Source organism: Toxorhynchites rutilus, chromosome 1, assembly GCF_029784135.1.
Source record: "Toxorhynchites rutilus septentrionalis strain SRP chromosome 1, ASM2978413v1, whole genome shotgun sequence".
NCBI lineage: Eukaryota > Metazoa > Arthropoda > Insecta > Diptera > Culicidae > Toxorhynchites > Toxorhynchites rutilus.
This window is the reverse complement of record NC_073744.1, coordinates 27580153-27599306: the sequence shown is the minus strand read 5'-3', so window position 1 is coordinate 27599306 and position 19154 is coordinate 27580153. Positions and strand designations below refer to the sequence as shown.

At 35.5% G+C, this 19154-nt stretch overlaps 1 protein-coding gene across 14 annotated transcripts in view; it reads right to left on the bottom strand.

The window, feature by feature from the left end:
* LOC129777193 (cubilin) overlaps positions 1 to 19154 on the bottom strand; it is a 305807-nt gene that overhangs the window by 51241 nt on the left and 235412 nt on the right. For 10 of the 14 annotated variants that reach the window (XM_055783331.1, XM_055783382.1, XM_055783374.1 and 7 more), the window contains 3 exons: positions 14021 to 14140; positions 12767 to 12944; positions 101 to 127 (listed from right to left, as the gene is read on the bottom strand). In XM_055783331.1, coding sequence (XP_055639306.1) covers positions 101 to 127; positions 12767 to 12944; positions 14021 to 14140 — 325 coding nt within the window. The remainder of the gene's footprint in view (positions 1 to 100; positions 128 to 12766; positions 12945 to 14020; positions 14141 to 19154) is intronic. The other 4 variants (XM_055783356.1, XM_055783421.1, XM_055783430.1 and 1 more) reach the window with 2 other exon arrangements.

The following is a 19154-nucleotide window of genomic DNA, read 5'->3' as shown; positions in this document are numbered from 1 at the left end:
TTCGTCAGGCAGGATTTCATCACCGGTGATCTTTTTTTTCCTGTTTGCTTCCTCCCTCACACTCGTTTTATTTTGATGGTGCTAAATGAATGGTACTTACGCTGGAAGTTCACCAACTGCCGCTCCGCTGTTGTGAGTGAGTAGTAATGGTACGAAAAAAAGTGGTGGTGATTGAAGTGCATAGAGAAAGAAACAAATTTGGCGTGGTTAGCTCGGAGCTATGGTAAAGGGGTCTTTTTTTATTTCGAATTTACGTTTGTAATTTCCCTAGATTCAGCGGGAGACTGCAGAATGTGGTTTTTGTGGCTGTTGTTATTATTGTGGTTCTGTCGTTGTCGGGGAGAAAATAAATTGACTCGGTAAAGAATTGTGTGACAATTATCATCCAATGCGTCTGATACCATTTCTGAACAGAATTGGAGAATAGTGTTTTCATTGCTTCACAATGATAAATGATACGGATTATCAATTATTTTTTTAACGCTTTTTAACTGTTCATTGAATGCTAAACAAGGGTGGAAAGCAAGATACGGCTGTCATCGGACATCGACCTCGATCAAGACGCTGTACGTGATTACGCCCCCTCTCGGCTCGTCGTTTGTGTGGGAATTTCACGCTACAGATCCGATGCCACCGGAGCGGAAATTTAAATATATCACCAGCAGCGGGGATGCTGTGCGATAGCTGATCATATTTTCGAAAATTTAGCCAACACTAAGCGGGGCATGAAATTACTGGCGCGAGCGAACGCCGGTAAAAGCCGAGAGAGATACGAAGTTTGGTTCCCGACTCTGCGGCAGTCCACAAGAAAAGGTGTGGTGGCTTTGAATCTAAATGTATGGTTCGGAGGGAGGCTGTTTTGGAATATAGCTTGCTTCGAAAGGTTCCACGAAAGCTACATTTCATTTTAATTACATTTTGCGAGAGTAATTTCAATGCTTTTTTTAAACATATTTTGTTATTTATTAACGTAAGCCGTTGGGAAGCGCTTCGCGCGTTTGTTTAGCAATTCAATGGTTGAACTATGAGGCGCAAATCGTGGGAGGAAGCTACTAAAGTAGGTTATTTATGAGAATCGGTTTGATTTTATGCCGTGTGCTTCGAACTTATTTTACAGCCTTCCTTTAGCGTCATTCAAAACTTGACAAGAAGCTATTTTCGGCACGTTCTTTCAACAAATAATGCGGCTCCATTAAATTAATGGCCTTTATGGAGTTTCACCATCAGCGATTTTTTAATACATCAAGCTAGGGTAGAAGTACCATTTATAGTGATACAGGTCGGACTCGATTATCCGGAGTATTTTATTTTTTATTTTCGGAAAATTTGAATAATTTGCATGATTATTCCATATTGAATAGCTAATATGGGTATCAAATGAACGGGCTTGACTAGTAGAACACAGATATTTATGAAAAATGCAAATCCAAAATGGCGGCCACTACAAAATGGCAGATTTCATGTTTTCTCAGGACCCCATCGATATGGGTATCAAATGAAAGGGCTAGACTAGTAGAATACAGTTATTTATGAAATTGGTATCAAATGAAATGATTAGACTAATAGAATACAGTATATCATCAAAATATTCCGAAGAAAGCTAGGTAAGAAATAGAAATTTTAAAAATAATAATTTTTTGGATGGTTTGAATGTAGAGAAGTATACTAATGATACAGATAATTTACTAAAACTAGAATTTAAAATAAGTAACTTTTTAAGTGAAACGGTTTAATGTACCAAAAGCTAGAAAATAATTAGACAAGTACAGGTAAACTTCGATATAACGTACATTTCACTTTCAAAATTGTACGTTGTATCGAATTGTACGTTATATCGAAGCATAATAAAGTACTCACAAACGTAGTCTATAATACATTATTGTGTTGCTGTTTTAGTAAAGTTAATGAACAACTTCAATCAGAAGACGAAGCCAGCCTTTCTCATGATGTTTCCCTTCGTAGATTATCTTCCCTTCGTAGATTCCGGATTCATTTAGAATCCGGATTCACTAAACCAGCTGTATTTCGGGATTGATTGAAGGTACAAAACTTGTTTTAGCACCACAATACAGACAATTCATTGTTCTATCAGGAAAAAAAATATTGAAATTTTTTTTCCTTTATACTTTGAAAATGTGTACGTTATATCGAGGTAAAATGTACGTTATATCGAGGGTACGCTATAACGAGGGTACGTTATATCGAAGTTTCCCTGTAGCAGTTAGTAGTTATCACATCTGTTCCTTCATTAACCTAGGGCAATGATGAGACTAAATTGAAATCGTGGGGTATATAATGAAACAACTAACCATGGATAATGGAAATCCAATGTTTATTTTTTACCTATTTTTCTTCGAAATATTTTCATGATGTACTGTGTTCTATTAGTCGAATCATTTCATTTGATACCGATATTGAGGGGATTGCAAAAAATACAAATACACGACCATTTAGTGGAGGCGATCTTTTTGAATTTATGTTGTTTATTATGTTTCGTGTTCTTCAAGCCAATTCATTCAGCGACGGCCATTTTTTAGCGACGACCAAATTAAATTTTTCAAGATTATGGAATTCAAAGTTTTATAATGACAGTAGAATAAAAAGTGTCTTCCAAATTTAAGATCAATCAGTCAACAGGAACGGGGTCAATTTTTTATTAATGTGGAGCAACCCTACAGACATTCAAACATCATACAAACAGGGCTGAATGAAACCATTTAAAAAGTAATTAGTTGTTTGGGGACTGCGGTCATCTTGGAATTGGATTTTTAATTATATTCTATGTTCTAATAGTCGAGAACTTTCTTTTGATACTCATATCGATGAGGTTTTGAAATATATATATATATATATATATATATATATATATATAAATGTATTGAATTGCTAAACATATATATATATATATATATATATATATATATATATATATATATATATATATATATATATATATATATATATATATATATATATATATATATATATATATATATATATATATATATATATATATAATATAATTTTGTGGTGGCGGCAATTTTGGATTTGCATTTTCCATAAATAACCTTTCATTTGATATACATATTGATGGGGTTCTGAGAAAATGTGTAATCCGCCGTTTTGTAGTGGCCGCCATCTTGGATTTACATTTTTCATAAATAACATCATTCTATCAGTCAAGTCATTTCATTTGACACCCACATTGAAGCGGTTCTGAGAAAATATGCAATCCGCCATTTTGTAGTGGTCGCCATCTTTGATTTACATTTTTCATAAATAATTGTGTTCTACTGGTCAAGCCCTTTCATTCGATACGATGTGTTCCAAATTTCAGATCAATCGGTCAACAGGAAGGGGTTAAATTTCCATTAATGTAGTACAGCGCTACAGACAAAGTTACAAAGTTACAAAGCCACAAACATACAAACGTGTCAACCTTGATAAAACTGTTCAATAAATAAGTGCAAACCATAATTATATTACGTTTACTGAGTGAAAATTCGTTTTTTGACTCGATTACCCGGAGGATTCGATTATCCGGAGAGAAAAAAAATCAATACTCCGGATAATCGAGTCCGACCTGTAGTACGAATTATGGTAATATGAGTTTTTTATTAGTTTATTAGTTTTATTAGTGCTCACCAGATTGCACTGCGATTTACCAGCGAATTGTTTCAATGCAGGATAACAACAAGTCTCAAATGTCATCTTTTGCTGCTGAGATGAAAGCAACAATTTCAGCCTCCGTCGCTAAGGAGATGCAGTCAGTCTCTGCTGAAGTAAAACAAGTTATTACTACGGTCGAAAAATCTCAAGAATTTTTATCTGCGAAGTTTGATCAAATTGTCACTGAGTTCAAAGATATCAAACTAGAAAATGAAAAATTAAAAAAAGAAATTGAGGGGCTGAAAAAGTCTCAAAATCAATTACAAAACATGTTACATAAACTGGAAGCTAATGTTGATAAATCTGATAAAGCTGCAGTAGGTAATAACGTTGTCGTCTGGGGTATTCCGAAATTTTCAGATGAAAATGTGTCTCAGATTGTTAAAAAACTGTTTTCATGTTTAGGGCTAAGTGATAATAATAAACTCATCACTTCCACTGAGCGAGTTTTTAATAATGGCAAAAGCAATAATGCTCTAATTCCTATTAGAATTGTCTTTCAAGACAGAGAATCAAAAGAACTGGTGCTTAACACGAAGAAACAATTTGGAAAGATTTTATCAACTGTTATTGATTCAAGATTCATGGTGAACGGAAGTGTAATGAATGTAACATTGCGTGATGAGCTGTCCCCATTATCTCTGGAACTGCTTAAAGAACTTAGAGATTCTCAAGAATTACTCAACATAAAATACGTTTGGGTGGGCAGAGGTGGCGCCATTCTAGCTAAAAAAAACGATAATTGTAAGCCAGAACTAATCAGAACCAGAGAAGATCTTAGTCGCATCATGAGTCGGTTCTGGAAGACTCATGATGTGTCTGATTCTGAGTTAACCCCCGGTCACTCTCCTTCGCCAAAACGGAAGAAAAATGTACATTAATCTGATTGATTAATTAAGTTTGTAGAATTATTTTATTTTTATTTTCCCAACTATGATTTTGAACAAATATCATGACAACTTGCATGTATTCAATATACAATGTGTTACGACTAATAAGGAAGCTTTGAATGTGGTTCAGTGGAACGTAAGAGGGATAAATAACATTGAGAAATTTGACGAAATTATTTATTTTGTGAATGAATGTAAACTTGGTATCGACGTAATTGCTATTGGTGAAACCTGGATAAAGAAGGAGATTAGTCACATTTACAATATTCCTGGCTATCGCGCTTTCTTCTCGTGTCGTGATAATCCTACTGGTGGTTTAGCAGTTTTTGTAAATAGTTCATTCGAAAACAAATTGATAGATACTCAAACAGTTGACGGTTTGCACTATATCCACTTAGAACTAAAACTTAAAGGTCAACTTTATACAGTTGCTAGTGTTTATCGTCCTCCCTCGTTTGATTACAACGAATTTCAGAATATTTTAGAAGGCTGGTTATCAACTGCTACTCCATCGAAACCATTTTTAATTCTTGGAGATTTCAATATTCCAATTAATCTGATAAACAATAACGTAGTATGCCGGTACAAAAACCTATTACAATCTTATGGTTATGTATGTACAAATACAATTCCAACTCGTCCAGCAAGTAATAACATTTTAGACCATTTTATATGTCCGATCAACCTTGCTGAAAATCTACAAAATCACACTATTTTTAATGATATTAGCGACCATCTTCCTATCATTTCCTCTCTTCCTATGATTAATGATAAGAGCCACAAAGAACTGAGAGTGAACATTGTTGATCATGTTAAACTTGAAAATTATTTATCAATATTTTCGAATGATTTTGTAGTTACTGACGATGTCGACGCTACTTTAGCTTCTCTTACTACAACCTATAACAACCTGTTAATAAGCTGTACCAGAACCTTGACTAAACTTGTCAAAATAAAGAGGGATCAATGTCCATGGATGACTTATGGACTTTGGAAGTTGATTCAAATCAAAAATAATTATCTCGAAAAAGTGAAAAACAGTCCCAATGATGTACGCGCTAGAGATATGTTAGTTCATGTATCCAAAAAAGTAACAAATATGAAGAAACGATGTAAAAAGGAATACTATGAAACTATGCTCAGTGGTTCTAATCATCTCAATGTATGGAAAAAATTAAATGTAATCTTTGGTCGCTCTAAGCCTTGTGAGCAAATTGAATTAAGAGTTGATGATAGGAAAATTAATTCAAATTATGAAACTATCGACCAATTTCAACATTATCTGTTCTCAACAAAATCTTGGAAAAACTCTTGACCTGTAGACTTACCGACTTCTTGAGTGCCAACAATGTTATATACCAATATCAGTATGGTTTCCGGGAAGGTTGTGGCACAATGACCGCTATTACAGAGCTCGTCGACGAATTGATCTGCGAATTTGATCAAAAAAGGTTCGTAGGAGGCTTATTTATCGATCTTAAGAAAGCTTTCGACACTCTTAATCACGAAATTTTACTGAAAAAGCTTGATCGATATGGGATAAGAGGAGTTGCCAACGATCTGATAAAAAGTTACCTGTCCGATCGAAAACAATTTGTAGTAATTAACGGTGTTCGTAGTAGCTTACGTCCGATTGATATAGGAGTTCCTCAAGGAAGCAACATAGGTCCTCTACTCTTCTTGATTTTTATCAATGATCTTGGTAATTTAACGTTCCACGGAATACCAAGACTTTTTGCAGACGATTCGGCGTTATTCTATCCGAGTCCTGATATTCAAACTATTGTAGCGGACATGGAATCAGATATAGTAAATCTCATGGAATACTTCAGTGGCAATTATCTAACCATTAACCTCACTAAAACAAAGTATATGGTCTTCCATTCGCCACGAAAAAAAATACCTCAACACCGTGATCCATGTGTGGGAATCCTGAAAAAAAGTCTTCTCTTTCAAATACTTAGGATTGTATTTAGATTCTGCCCTTTCCTGGGATACTCACATTAAACATGTATCGAGTAAAGTTGCAAGTTTATGTGGTCTCATGAAAAGAGTACGCTGTTTCATACCAAAAAGAGCATTGTTCCAATACTTAATTGTAGTCTGGGGTCATGCTGCCAAATCAAAATTGAAAAAAATTCAAACGCTGCAAAATAGATGTGTGAAAGTAGTTTTCAATCTTCCTCACTTATATCCGACAGTTGCGCTTTACACTACATACTATACAAAATAGAATTATTCCTAATTCAGGCCTATGTGATATTCAAAGTATCATGTTTGTTCATAATATTTTGCATAACCGTAATTTTCACCATAATATCACATCCCCTACTCGAATAAACCTTCTGAATACGAGAAATGCAAATGACTTAATGAGAACCAGAGCTTTTACGAAATTGGGACTCACGCGCATAAAAAGTTACGGTCCATTAAAATTCAACGTGCTTCCCAATAATCTGAAAGCAATAAGCAATAAACATATTTTTAAAAATAAGCTGAAACAGTATATAACGATCCACATAAATCAATATATTCTGTAAATGTGCCGACCATCTTATGTATATGTATGCTTTGGTTAATAATATTTTCCGTCATTTTTCTTTTTCCTGCGTCGTTCTAATGTTGTATAATATGGTGGATCCCTTCAAAGGAACTCTAATGTTCCACTGGGATTTCACATGTTTTGTTTTCTCATGTCTCCGCTATCTCTTCTTATGTTTGTTGTCTGTTAGCAAGAGTCCACTACCAGGGGGCTCTCTATTCGAGCTTTCTGGTGTGGGGGTTAGTTGAGGGTTAAAAAAAAACATGTCTTATTTTTTATGTCCCTAATATGTTTTTCAATCATGAGTGACCTCTTCTTTGTCGATTTCGGTACATGATTCCATGCTAAACATATTTCTTTTGTGCAAAAATATAGTTTGAGAAAAGTGTTTCCCATCGATGCTTGCTTCTTAGTTTTCAGCTAAGGATTATGGGATCAAAATAATGCGATTTTCATACTGTACTAGTTCACCCGGCAAACGTTGTTCTGCCATATAATGTATTTCTAGAGAATATTTTGGTTGGTGAAAATATCGAATATACTTCAAGAGAGTTTGTATGTTATCGTTCAGATCTGTAAAATTGATCTAAATGATGATTTTCACAGCGAAACATACATATGCGTACCTCTTATTTTCGGATTTTTCCTTTTTTATTTTAAATATCCTTCTCATATATAAGGATGCATAGTCATTTTTTTTTCGAATTTTTCCAATCATCTCAAATGTTTTCCAAAGTACTCTATCATTCTCATTTGGGTGAAGACAAATTCACAAAATATATGTACGACGTAGATCTGATCAGCCGTTCTCCCGTGATGATGAGTTATACGAACGTGGGAAAAACTTTCTTTCATATGTAAAGATAGCGGATGTTTTGTTGCAAATACATTGTAGACGCATGAAATACAACGTTCTTGATTCGAAAAATTTACATGATTTTGTTCTAACCAATAATACCTTGTATTAACTTGTTTTTTTTATTTTAACAACTGGTACAATTTTACATCTATTACCAATTATCGTAGCATACAAAAGCTGCAATGTTCCAATTATGGGAATACGAGAACCCCACGTTTTCACGCGGTCTAGTGGTGCAAATGCGTACCATAGGGTTTTAGAACGCCCAGCAGCAGAGATGCCAGCCTTCCTGATTTTTCAGGATATCCCAGACTGTTTGGCACGTTCTCTGATATCCAGACAAAAACTTGATTTTGCTTGAATTCACTGAAATTATTTTGATTTTGGTACTTTTCACTCCATCAGCATAAAAATCAACAGTTATAAATATACTGGGATTCCTGCCCAAATTTTCCTGGTTGAAAATGACAACTGTCATAAGTCTACATAAAAAGCCATCCGAACCGCACTAAGATAATGCATACTCTATTTTAGTTTATTACCTATCCATCATAACTAACCTTTAGATTATCATAGGTTTAAGTATCTGCAAAGTTCTCTCAAGGGAAATAAACTTGGGCTCTATGGATAGCATAAAAATACATTGAACAGATTTCGATGAGAAAATAATTATGTTCTGGGAGGATTAAATTTTTAAGATTCATACATCTTAAAAATTAAATCCTCCCAGAACATGATTATTTTACGACAAGAGATTGCGGAACGAAACTGTGCATAAAACATTGAATAAATGTATGTCTGTCTATGAAAAGGATAATTATGCTTTCCAAAAATCGGCACAAACTTTCCGGACAACCCAATATCAACTATCCTTATTCCTTCCTGATTTTAATTTTCATTCTTCCTGATTTTTGAAAATTTTAGTTACAAAAACATGTTTTAGTATAAAAATGCAGATAATTTATGGTTCTGAAAAAAAAAATCAAAAATTTATTCCATTACACTACGTACTACATGTACGTTATATCGAAGTTTCCCTGCATATATTTTCAGGAACAGATATTTTGTTTTGAATGAAAAAACTGCTTTTATATTTTGATAGGGAAGAATATTCAGAGTGATTGTTTTATTCAGAAAAATATTACCGACGTACTATTTGACTGCTATTGATACGTTTTCCATGTAACACCATTTATTACCATAATAGGTACGCTTGTAACAAAACTCCAGGAACACTATTACATGGTACATGGTATTATTGGTACAGGGAAGAGGCATTATGAAACAAGTTTTTGCATACTTTAGTCGATTAATCATCGAAATATTAGTGAGCATCTTTAAATTCAGATTAGAAACTAGAAAACTGCTAGAAAAAGTATGCTTTAGTATATATTTTTTCCACAAAACAGACTTCAAAAGCAAGGAGCCCGAGAAATCGGACATTGCAAATACAGGGTGTTCAACATGTTCGAATACAAGTTTCCATCGTTGTGTAGGTGCGCACCATGTGCATTTTGTGTATTGGTATTGGTGTCAACTTTAGCATTATATACGAGTATAGACTAACCGACGCACACGGTGTCGACTTGCTGTCATTTGTTGTTTGTTTACCGCATAAAGCTGTTTGCGAGAGGTGAGTGACCCAGCGACATATTCCGGCGGTTGAAACCCCATGGGGTGAAGCGATATTTTATTTATGCGAGATCCGAGCTGCCGCGTTCAGCAAGGACTCCAGAACCCATGAGGTGAAAGAGCGGTTTCGTCGAAAAATGAACCGCTCGATCCGCCCGATGCAGCTGACCTGAATGTGTCAATCGGAACTGCCCACACCATCATGACGAAGAAGCAGGAATACAAGCCGTACAAGAAACGCAAGGTTCACGGGGTAACGAAGGCTACAGCGAAGAAGAGGCTAGACAGAACCAAACTGATACTTTCGCGGCACGCAGGTCAGGAGTCATAGTTTTCTGATGAGAAACTATTTGTCTTGCAACAGCCACACAGTGTTCAAAATGATCGGCTGGAGGCGCCGTCAATAATTTATTCAACACTAATAAATAATTTCTAAAAAAAAAAACGGTAGTCCTACGTCAACTCTGTCCTTTATCATAGATATAACCCCCTTCTTTTTTCAAACGTTGAAAATACTTCTTTTTCCAATAATAGATAATCTGGTTATTAATCGTATTGAGCCGATTATTTGTATAAAATGACAAACGGCTGAAATATATGGAAAAAAATTGGACAATACTAGTTACATCAGCATGCTCATACGACACTTGCAATGTGCATATGTATTGAGGTGGCCATACACTGTTTATTCGTAGGTCAAACATTTGACACAGTTTGACAGATAAAGTTTGGTTTGGGATTTGTCCAAACACTATTTTGTTTACCAATCCTCGAATATCAACAGTGGCAAACAATATCAAACATCGAACATGGAAATAATTTTACTGTAATATTTAAGGTAACCTAACCATGCACCGACAGGTTCACAGAACCGACCGAAAATAAATATTTTAGGCTTTCAATAACTGAATATTTGCTTGTCGTGTTTTGTGGCGTATATATTTGATCAGTACACGTTGATCAAATTTTATCTGTCAAAAAGAGTCAAATATTTGTCTTCGGTCAAACAGTGTATGAACACTCTTAGTAGTCCATTGGCCAGGCAAAGAAAACAGCTGCCTAGGGTGAACATGAATCGGCAAGAGTAAATTTTGTTTGAATTATCATTCCAGTGTCACAGTAACAACAATTACGCGTTACTCTATACTCATAACATACGAACGTATGTGTTTTTACAGAACATATTTACTGTTAGCGTGAAAGCTAGGTATGCGAAAAAAAATAGTAAATTTTGTTATGCCTATGAGCCATATCAATGGAAGTAGAATGAGTGATTTATTTCGATCTTGTAGAGTATCTTATAAATCGAGGGAGCCTGTATACCCGGGTATGTTCCAAGGTATTCAAGAGCTTGGACGCATACACAAATTTCAAGGCGTCGGTTCTGGTTTATGTATCCTGTTTGCTCGTATAAGATTAGGAAAATTTCAACAAAGACCGTCGTTAATCGATGATTAGTTCCGCCAAAAACAGTGGTTGATTATGCTGAAATCTGAAACACATTCAGCCTAAAATATCAATCAACCCCCAGTCATGATTTCCTGATCCCTGGAAGCCCTGTAGAGGGGTTGTACATGTTTTCAATAAAATAAAGAAACCCCATCAGTGTACTAATTTATGGAAACTACAAGGAGGCAATTATCCCCGCCACGATCGATCACGTTTGCGAGAACTGCACACGTCCCAGGCAGGCAAAGATCACATTATTGCAGTTATCTGTCAGATATTGTAGAATTTTCTTATTTATCAAATGAGGGGATATTTTCTACAAAAAAAAAAAGATTTCAACGTCGCTCAATGTTTCTGCAACGAAACATCGAATGTAAACATGCATTGTGTGCCCAACAGACGGTTTGCATGTATGTGTAGCAAAAGTTCTATTGCAGTTAACAGACACATACACACTTATAGTTGTAATCAAGGCGATTATATTAATGTATAACAGGTGAAGCAACATCATCACTTCAATAAGAAGGTGATTACGGTTTGTGAGGCGGGGGTTATTTGTTTTGTTATTGCTAGGATACGTCATTTTCACACGCGAGAGTAGTGGGAATGAGAATGAAATTCTACAAAATCATCCCTTTTTTCACATAAATTCGCGAAAGCCGAACATAGTAGGTATCGTTCGAATAAGCGTCGTAGCAGTTTGTAGAGAGCCGCCGGCAGTGTTCTGATGCTGTTTGTAAACAATACCGACGGTAATTCCAAAGTGCATTTCATATGATTGTTTCACCTGGTATATATAGAGGCGCCTTGGTTGCAATCGCATCTAACTTACTGTCAGATAGACAAGATGTATATAACGAAGGTGGGCAATGTATCGAGAACTAACAGCGCTTACAAGAATTACGTACCAAAATGTGACAAATATTGTTTCAGTGAAAATATTAAACTTTGTATTTTAACTCGCAGTGATTTGTTTGATTCTATTTCAGTTTTGTTAATTTATATTTAAAAATAAAAAAAAACAACTTAAATTATCCTTTAGTAGCCTTTCTCCTCCGATATGCGCCAAAGTTCCGCTGAAAAATTAATTATTATGGATTGTATTCATTGAACATATTTTCAAGCTTCTACTTCCAGCTTGAATTGTGAATTGTAAACTATGGTGAATTCGGTGAGTGTGAGTGGGTGGGTTGATTGGTTGGTTGTGAGCTGGCGTGTTGATGATAAACGACAGATATACGTATATTTATATAGATATGAAATGTGATAATGTTGCACAAAAATTTGCTACATCGATCTGGTAACGCACGCGTCAACTTTTCTACTGGATGGGTGTGGACAACATTGAGGTGATCAATTTATTGTATCGCACATTTTGTTTAGCTTGAAAAACACGTCCGTCATAGTGTGGATGTTTCCGGTCAGCTTCGCTGGGTAAAATATATTTATTTGACTGTTTTTAGGTATGATTACCATTGCTGATTGTGGTGAATGGTGTTTTTTTATTGTGTGAAAACTATGCAAATACGGTGAAATTGTTTAAATATATTTGCCTCCAAACTACAAACTCTAGGTGATAGCTTGGATATTCATATATGGTGTACAATGTCAACTTAGTTACTTCAAACGTGTGATTTGATTTGATCCTTTTAATTTAATATTCTTCGTGAGTGTATAGCGTATTTTTTTTGTTCATAATGAGAATTGAAGCAAACTGATACTCACTCCGGGGGCGATCCTCTTAGGCTGAACGACGTAAAGGAGACGTCCACTCGCTGACCGGGACCTGCTAGGAAGATGTACAAACACTGGCGTGAGTGGTTCGTCGGATTGGTGAGCAGCGGCGCGTTGAAGGTTCCGTTCGAGGGACCACCGGACCGGGACACGAACGTTTGATCGCATTCTGTGGGCGGGAAAGATTAGACAGAGGAGACAGAGCGTAAGTGGAACATGTTACACGTCGGTTTGCTGTCATCGCCAGCGGGATTGTGGGTTTATTTTAAGCCCGGACTAACGACAACGAACATGATGCCGATGAGAAAAGATAAAGCAATGTCAACGCACACAGCACACAGGGTGGCTAATTAAGATGAAAGGCGACACTTTAAACAGCGATTTGATATCGTTTTTTACTAAGTATCTGGCCCTAATATAAACTAAAATAAGTGGGTATAGTTTATCTTTATTATTCTGCGATATGACCCAGTTTCTTCACTTTCCTGATGGCGAGAAACAATAATCTCACCATCAACTTGGTGTCGGGAATGTCGTATAGCAAATACACCGGATGTAAATATCGGGCCGACGTCAGGCCGGGTTGTACAAAACAAGAAAGTGAAACATAATATTCCGTGAGCTACTTTTACGACCGGATGTCGCCCGCCTGGCGCCGAATAGTTGGAATTGAAGTGTTTTTATTTACCCTCCGCTTTTCTTATGACACGCTGTTAAGTGTGGGATTTTATTGTGTTTTTCTGCTCTTAAATTGATCAATTAATCGGTTTATGCGCTTGGCATTTCTACCCGATTACTTTATTTATGAGATTTCATGCTTCAACAATCTACTACAGAACAGCTTGGTTCATTTGCTTGGTTGACTACTCTAAACTACAGACAAATTAGCAATTCTACAAAGCGGCTACGCTAAAACTCAAAACATAGAAAATAAAAACAAAAACATTATTTTTGCGTGAGTGAATTTTCGAAACCGGCAATTACAACTCGCGGCCGTGCCAAACATCGATAGTTGCACGTAAACCCCACGTTCTGTGGAAGGGTTTACAGGTGTCATGGTGCTGTCAGAATGTTTAGACACGACACAACGATAGGTACAACAAACGGTGTTCGTATATTAGACAAAAGTGACAAACAACAAGTTTTATAGTTCTCAGGGAAAGACAGTCATGAATTGAGCGTTATTTTTTCTGGTGGTGGTTTTTTTTTCGAAAAGCGACAAAGAATAAATTTGATTCAACATACTTGGTGCCTTGGTGGGTCGTGACAGAGGCTCCAAATACTGCACCATCGAAATACGGGAGCGTGAGTCCGAGTACGCACTTGCTACGACCCCGGCCGAAGCGTCTACAAGCTCGGCGGACGCTGAGATTGAGATGGTGGATTGTAGTGATGATGATGGTGGTAGTAGTAGTAGTGGTGGTAGTGGTAGTAGTAGAGTAGTCGATGGTAGTAGTGGTAAAAGTAGTAGTAGCAGTAGTTAATTTTGGTGATTCGAAGCATGGTTAGGGATTTCAGTCAGTGGATCATTCATTCCGTCGGAATTTCGTGCACAAATGGAGGAGGATTCGATTTTTTTTTCAACGAGAAATTGAGAAAGAGAAAAAGAGAAAAAAGTCAAACAATTAGATTGAATTGGCTAAGCATGTGTGTTGTTTGCATATTGGGAAAAATAGTAATGATGAGTATGAGAATAAACGACAATTGACGATATGTTTTGGCTCATTTTTGTACACACACTCGATTTAATACATTGCTAAAGTTTCATCGTTCATAAGAGTCTACTGTCCTTGTTAATCCAATTATATATCACGCCCACAAAAGCATAAATTGAGCTACACAAACACAAATGAATATTGCTGTACAGAGATGTCTTCTCTAGAAACATTGCGATTTGTTTCATGGTTTAAATGGTACACAAGGAAGAGGGTTGTGTCAAAATGTCTGATTTAAATATGGTGTTTCAAAAAGTGTTTGGGAAATTAATGATATATTTAGATAAAATAACATTTCAAATACACTGTTACTCAAAAATTGATTCTAATATTGAAAACTTTAATATTTGGAAACTCCTCTCCCCTCCGATATTTCTTTGTTGGTATATTCCTATTAGAAAACTAGCTGACCCGATGAACTTCGTCCCGCCCAAAATTATTTTTTGAATTCTTTTGAACATTCACGTTTTCTTACCGAGCGAACGTTCGTGGGTTCAATCTCATTGATCCCCATTGATTGATCTGTGCAATTTCCGTTTGGTTCTTTACAATTTCCATTTACTATAAATTCCCTACTACATCTACCAAAATTCACCACTGTCATATAAAATTATCTTTAGACATAATTTCCGCTCAAGTTTCTTGATTCACTTGCAAATAACATGTTTCTCCGTTACATAAAATGCATGTTTGATGCATAAGAGTAAATTTTCATTCATAATTTTGATTTTACATCTGATTTTCGCTTTACACGAACGGAACACGAAGCTTAATTCTGCAAACGCGAAATCCAATTGGATCAACAATGTTATTGTGGAACATATGGGAATTTTTTTTTCAAACTTTCTCTCAAAACATTTTGAAAATTTCAAAACTCTTTCTCACCATAAAATCAGTCTTCAGAATGCAACTCGGTGCTGATGCGCACCAAGATTTTTGTACCCAGTTGAGCTCCCACTCTTTGTGCACACATGCGCTCTGGTGAATGAGCACGCTCTGAAACACAGATGAAATGTTTGGTTGTCAGCGCCGTTCTTACGCCCAGTTTTAAGCTGAGTTCTACGCTGAAATTTGCACCGTGATTGCGCCGTATTTCTATACTGCGCGCTTGAATCTGGATTGCTCTCTGTTGAGGTATTTTTCATCACACAAGCGTATACGGTTCAAATGGGGGCGCGCTGTTGTTTTTATGCTTTGCTTAGAGCGAACGAAGACAAAGCGGGCGCCAGAATTTGATATGCATGTGTTTGTGTGTGTATAGAATGAGACGCGTATCACACAAGTGAGAAGAAATGTTGAGTATCTGAGTTCTGCGCTAGGTACATTTTGCGTTGTCATGCTTATGAATTTTGTGCTCTTCGCACCGAGAGAGAATACGAGTTTTCTTTGAGCGCGCGCTGATGAAAATTAAATCAAGCGCAGCGCTGTGTTTGTTTTCTGAAGACTGCATAACATTAATACGGGCGGAGACGAATACAACAAAATAAAGGCAGCTCCAATCGGACCATTCTTTTCCCGAGTTTTGCGCTTAGCAACATATTTATCTTTCCGTTTTTATTTATATACAGTACACCAAGGCCAGTTGAAATTCGGCTAAAAATGGATTGATGTGATAAAGCATTACTTGCGTCATTTTTATTAGTAGTACTTGGTTGAGATTTCTATACCGAATAACACGACTTGAATATACTCTGTAGTGGCAAGCTCTAGAATACGCGTGACCATAGTGCAATTTTCTTTGACGAAAAATCCTCCGGCCAGAACGGGAATCGAACCCGAACCCTCGGTATGATAGTGTGGGACGCTAACCACTCGGCCACGGGAGCACACCCACCTCATGACAGCCATTACCAGAATATTGGAATGCTTTAACGCATTCCGCGCCTTTGTTTACTTTTCCTTGTTCCGTGAAATTAAAGCGAGCATTTTCGTGCTCACTCAATCGGTTCGAAAACAATGATTTTTTCAAAAATATTGCCAGAACCGAACGTCAAGTAATCAAATAGGGATAATCAAGTGTAGTGGGTTTGAAAAGTAAATTGAAAAATCTTTTTCCGTATAGCTCTAAGCATTTTAACTCACACCATGTTTTTTTCAACCCTGGGGTAAATTGAAACCAGTGAAAATCGACTTTTTTTTTTTAAATTGCTGCAGATGCCGGACGTTATTTGTCGGCGATTGCTGTATGAATGACTGATGATAAATTAAAAAAATAAGAGTTGTTCATATTTCGTTCTTCAGTATGTTCTACATCAGGGATGGTCAAACTTTTGTCTATTGAGGGCGACTAATTGTTCAAATGTCACGTTGCGGTCTACCAACGTTGACTGTAATAACGAATTATTACAAAATGAATTCAATGCGAAACTGAATTCAATACGAAATAAAGTTTAAACTAAAGAGAAACATATTTAAAAACGAAAATAATTATCGGTTATTAAACGACTAAAGAATAAAGTAAAACATTATTCTGTTCAAAGCCATATTATTAAATATCGGAGAATGTTGAAGGTTTTTTTTTTCATGAAAAATAAACCCAGATATTTCTCATTTACCTCGAGGTATAAGAACTATCATTAGCGGAAATAATATGGCATTGTTAGTACCATTGAAGATTGAATAGAAAATGGAAAGGATATACTCATTTTTCATAGAGACAATGTACTTCGCTATCAGTAAATCGCAATAATAATAAAATTACCCGTTTGAATTACTTCCCTTGGTACCGTGTTATCTAGATCTGGATCCTAGCGACAGTAATTTGTTTACAAAACATCAGGGGTGGTCAAACTTTTGTTCATTGAGGGCGACTAATTGTTCAAATGTCACGTTGCGGTCTACCAACGTTGACTGTAATAACGAATTATTAGAAAATGAATTCAATGCGAAACTGAATTCAATACGAAATAAAGTTTAAACTAAAGGGAAACATATTTAAAAAAGAAAATAATTATCGGTTACTAAATGATAATGATAAGTAAACCATTATTCTTCTCAAAGCCATATTGTTAAATATCGAAGAATGTTTGAAGGATTTTTTTTCATGAAAAATAAACTCAGATATTTCTCAATTACCTCGAGGTATAAGAACTATCATTAGCGGAAACAATATGGCATTGTTAGTACTATTGAAGATTGAATAAAAATGGAGGGGAAATACTCATTTTTCATAGAGATAATGTACTTCGCTATCAGTCAATCGCAATAATAATAAAATTACTCGTTTGAATTACTTCCCTTGGTACCGTATTATCTAGATCTGGATCTTAGGGACAGTTATTTGTTTACAAAACTCTAGAGTTGTGTCATCGACTTCCTACGTAATTGTTAAGTTATGTATTACCCAAGAAACAAACATTTGTTGTTTTGAAAACTAGTCAGTTGAATAATCATCGAACAAAAGCATTGAGTGCTTAATAAGATGATATGCTGAGCAATACTAAGAAATTATTCAAACCAAATTGAAGCTATTGTTCACTCACTTTATATGATGTCAAATACACTTTTTGGAAACGTTTCTTCAACTGCAAAGCAGCTTTTGTACAACGCATGACGGACTAATGCAATGGGCATTTGCTTTTTAAGTTCATGTTTAACTGACTGGCATTACAGTTTTGGGCTGTCTAACGGAACAAATGGTTCGATGAAGGATCATCGTGAGTCATAAGTTCGAATCTTGGAAATTTTGTTGATTTTTTCAATAGCTCATCAAAAATTGAACAAATTGTATCTAGTAGCTGTAGAAGATTCTAGAAATTGGCTGTCAATGTGCTAAAAAGCGGATTCTATTTATAAAAAAATGTTAAAAGAAACAAATGCAGATAAACAAAGATAATCTTCTTTGATTGTGTAGTTTGAGTAGAGCTAAACAAATCACAATTTGGTTGAATAAACGTTTCCAACGCACCATGATGTCGCATAAACGTTTTCTAATTGACTTTAAACAGCATTTAACGACCAATATTGTCTATAGTTTCATAATTTCTGCTGCTTTGCTTAGGTATGACTTGAATAGAGAGTTTGATGACAAATGACAAACTAAGCATAGATGTGAACGAAACTATCATAAAACGTTACACTGATGGGCAATATCTCGAATTTGCGTACGGACCATGGGTAAAATTATCTATGAAAATATCCAGGGAATATAAAATAAGTATACGCTATCACTAACATACGTTTGAATATAATGAATTATAAAGATAAAAGCAAGTTATTAATCTTAAATTTTGGAATAGTCTGAATTGCCATTCATCACTACTGTTATATTCATGACTATATTTCCTGTAATTTTTTTCACATTATTTATCAAATTTTCTTATTATAAATAACAGAGTTTCAATAATTCCGTAATTAAAAGTTTCTAAGGCGAAGTTTCACAAATATTTTTTTAAAATGTTTTTCGAAACCTTGCGCCAGATGTAGAATTATTTTCAGTATTTCCAATTTGTTATTTTAGATATGATGGCATATTACGAAATAAACAGTTTTTAACAGTCCTAGTGATTTTTTTTGGTTTGGTAGCTATGGTAGATATGGTCGAACAACTGGATGTGTGAAAATCAAATAAATAACAATCTGAATAAAAAACTTACATGGAGAAATAACTCCTCTCATTCAATAGAAACACATTATAAAACAATCACGGCAATAAGTAGAAGGAT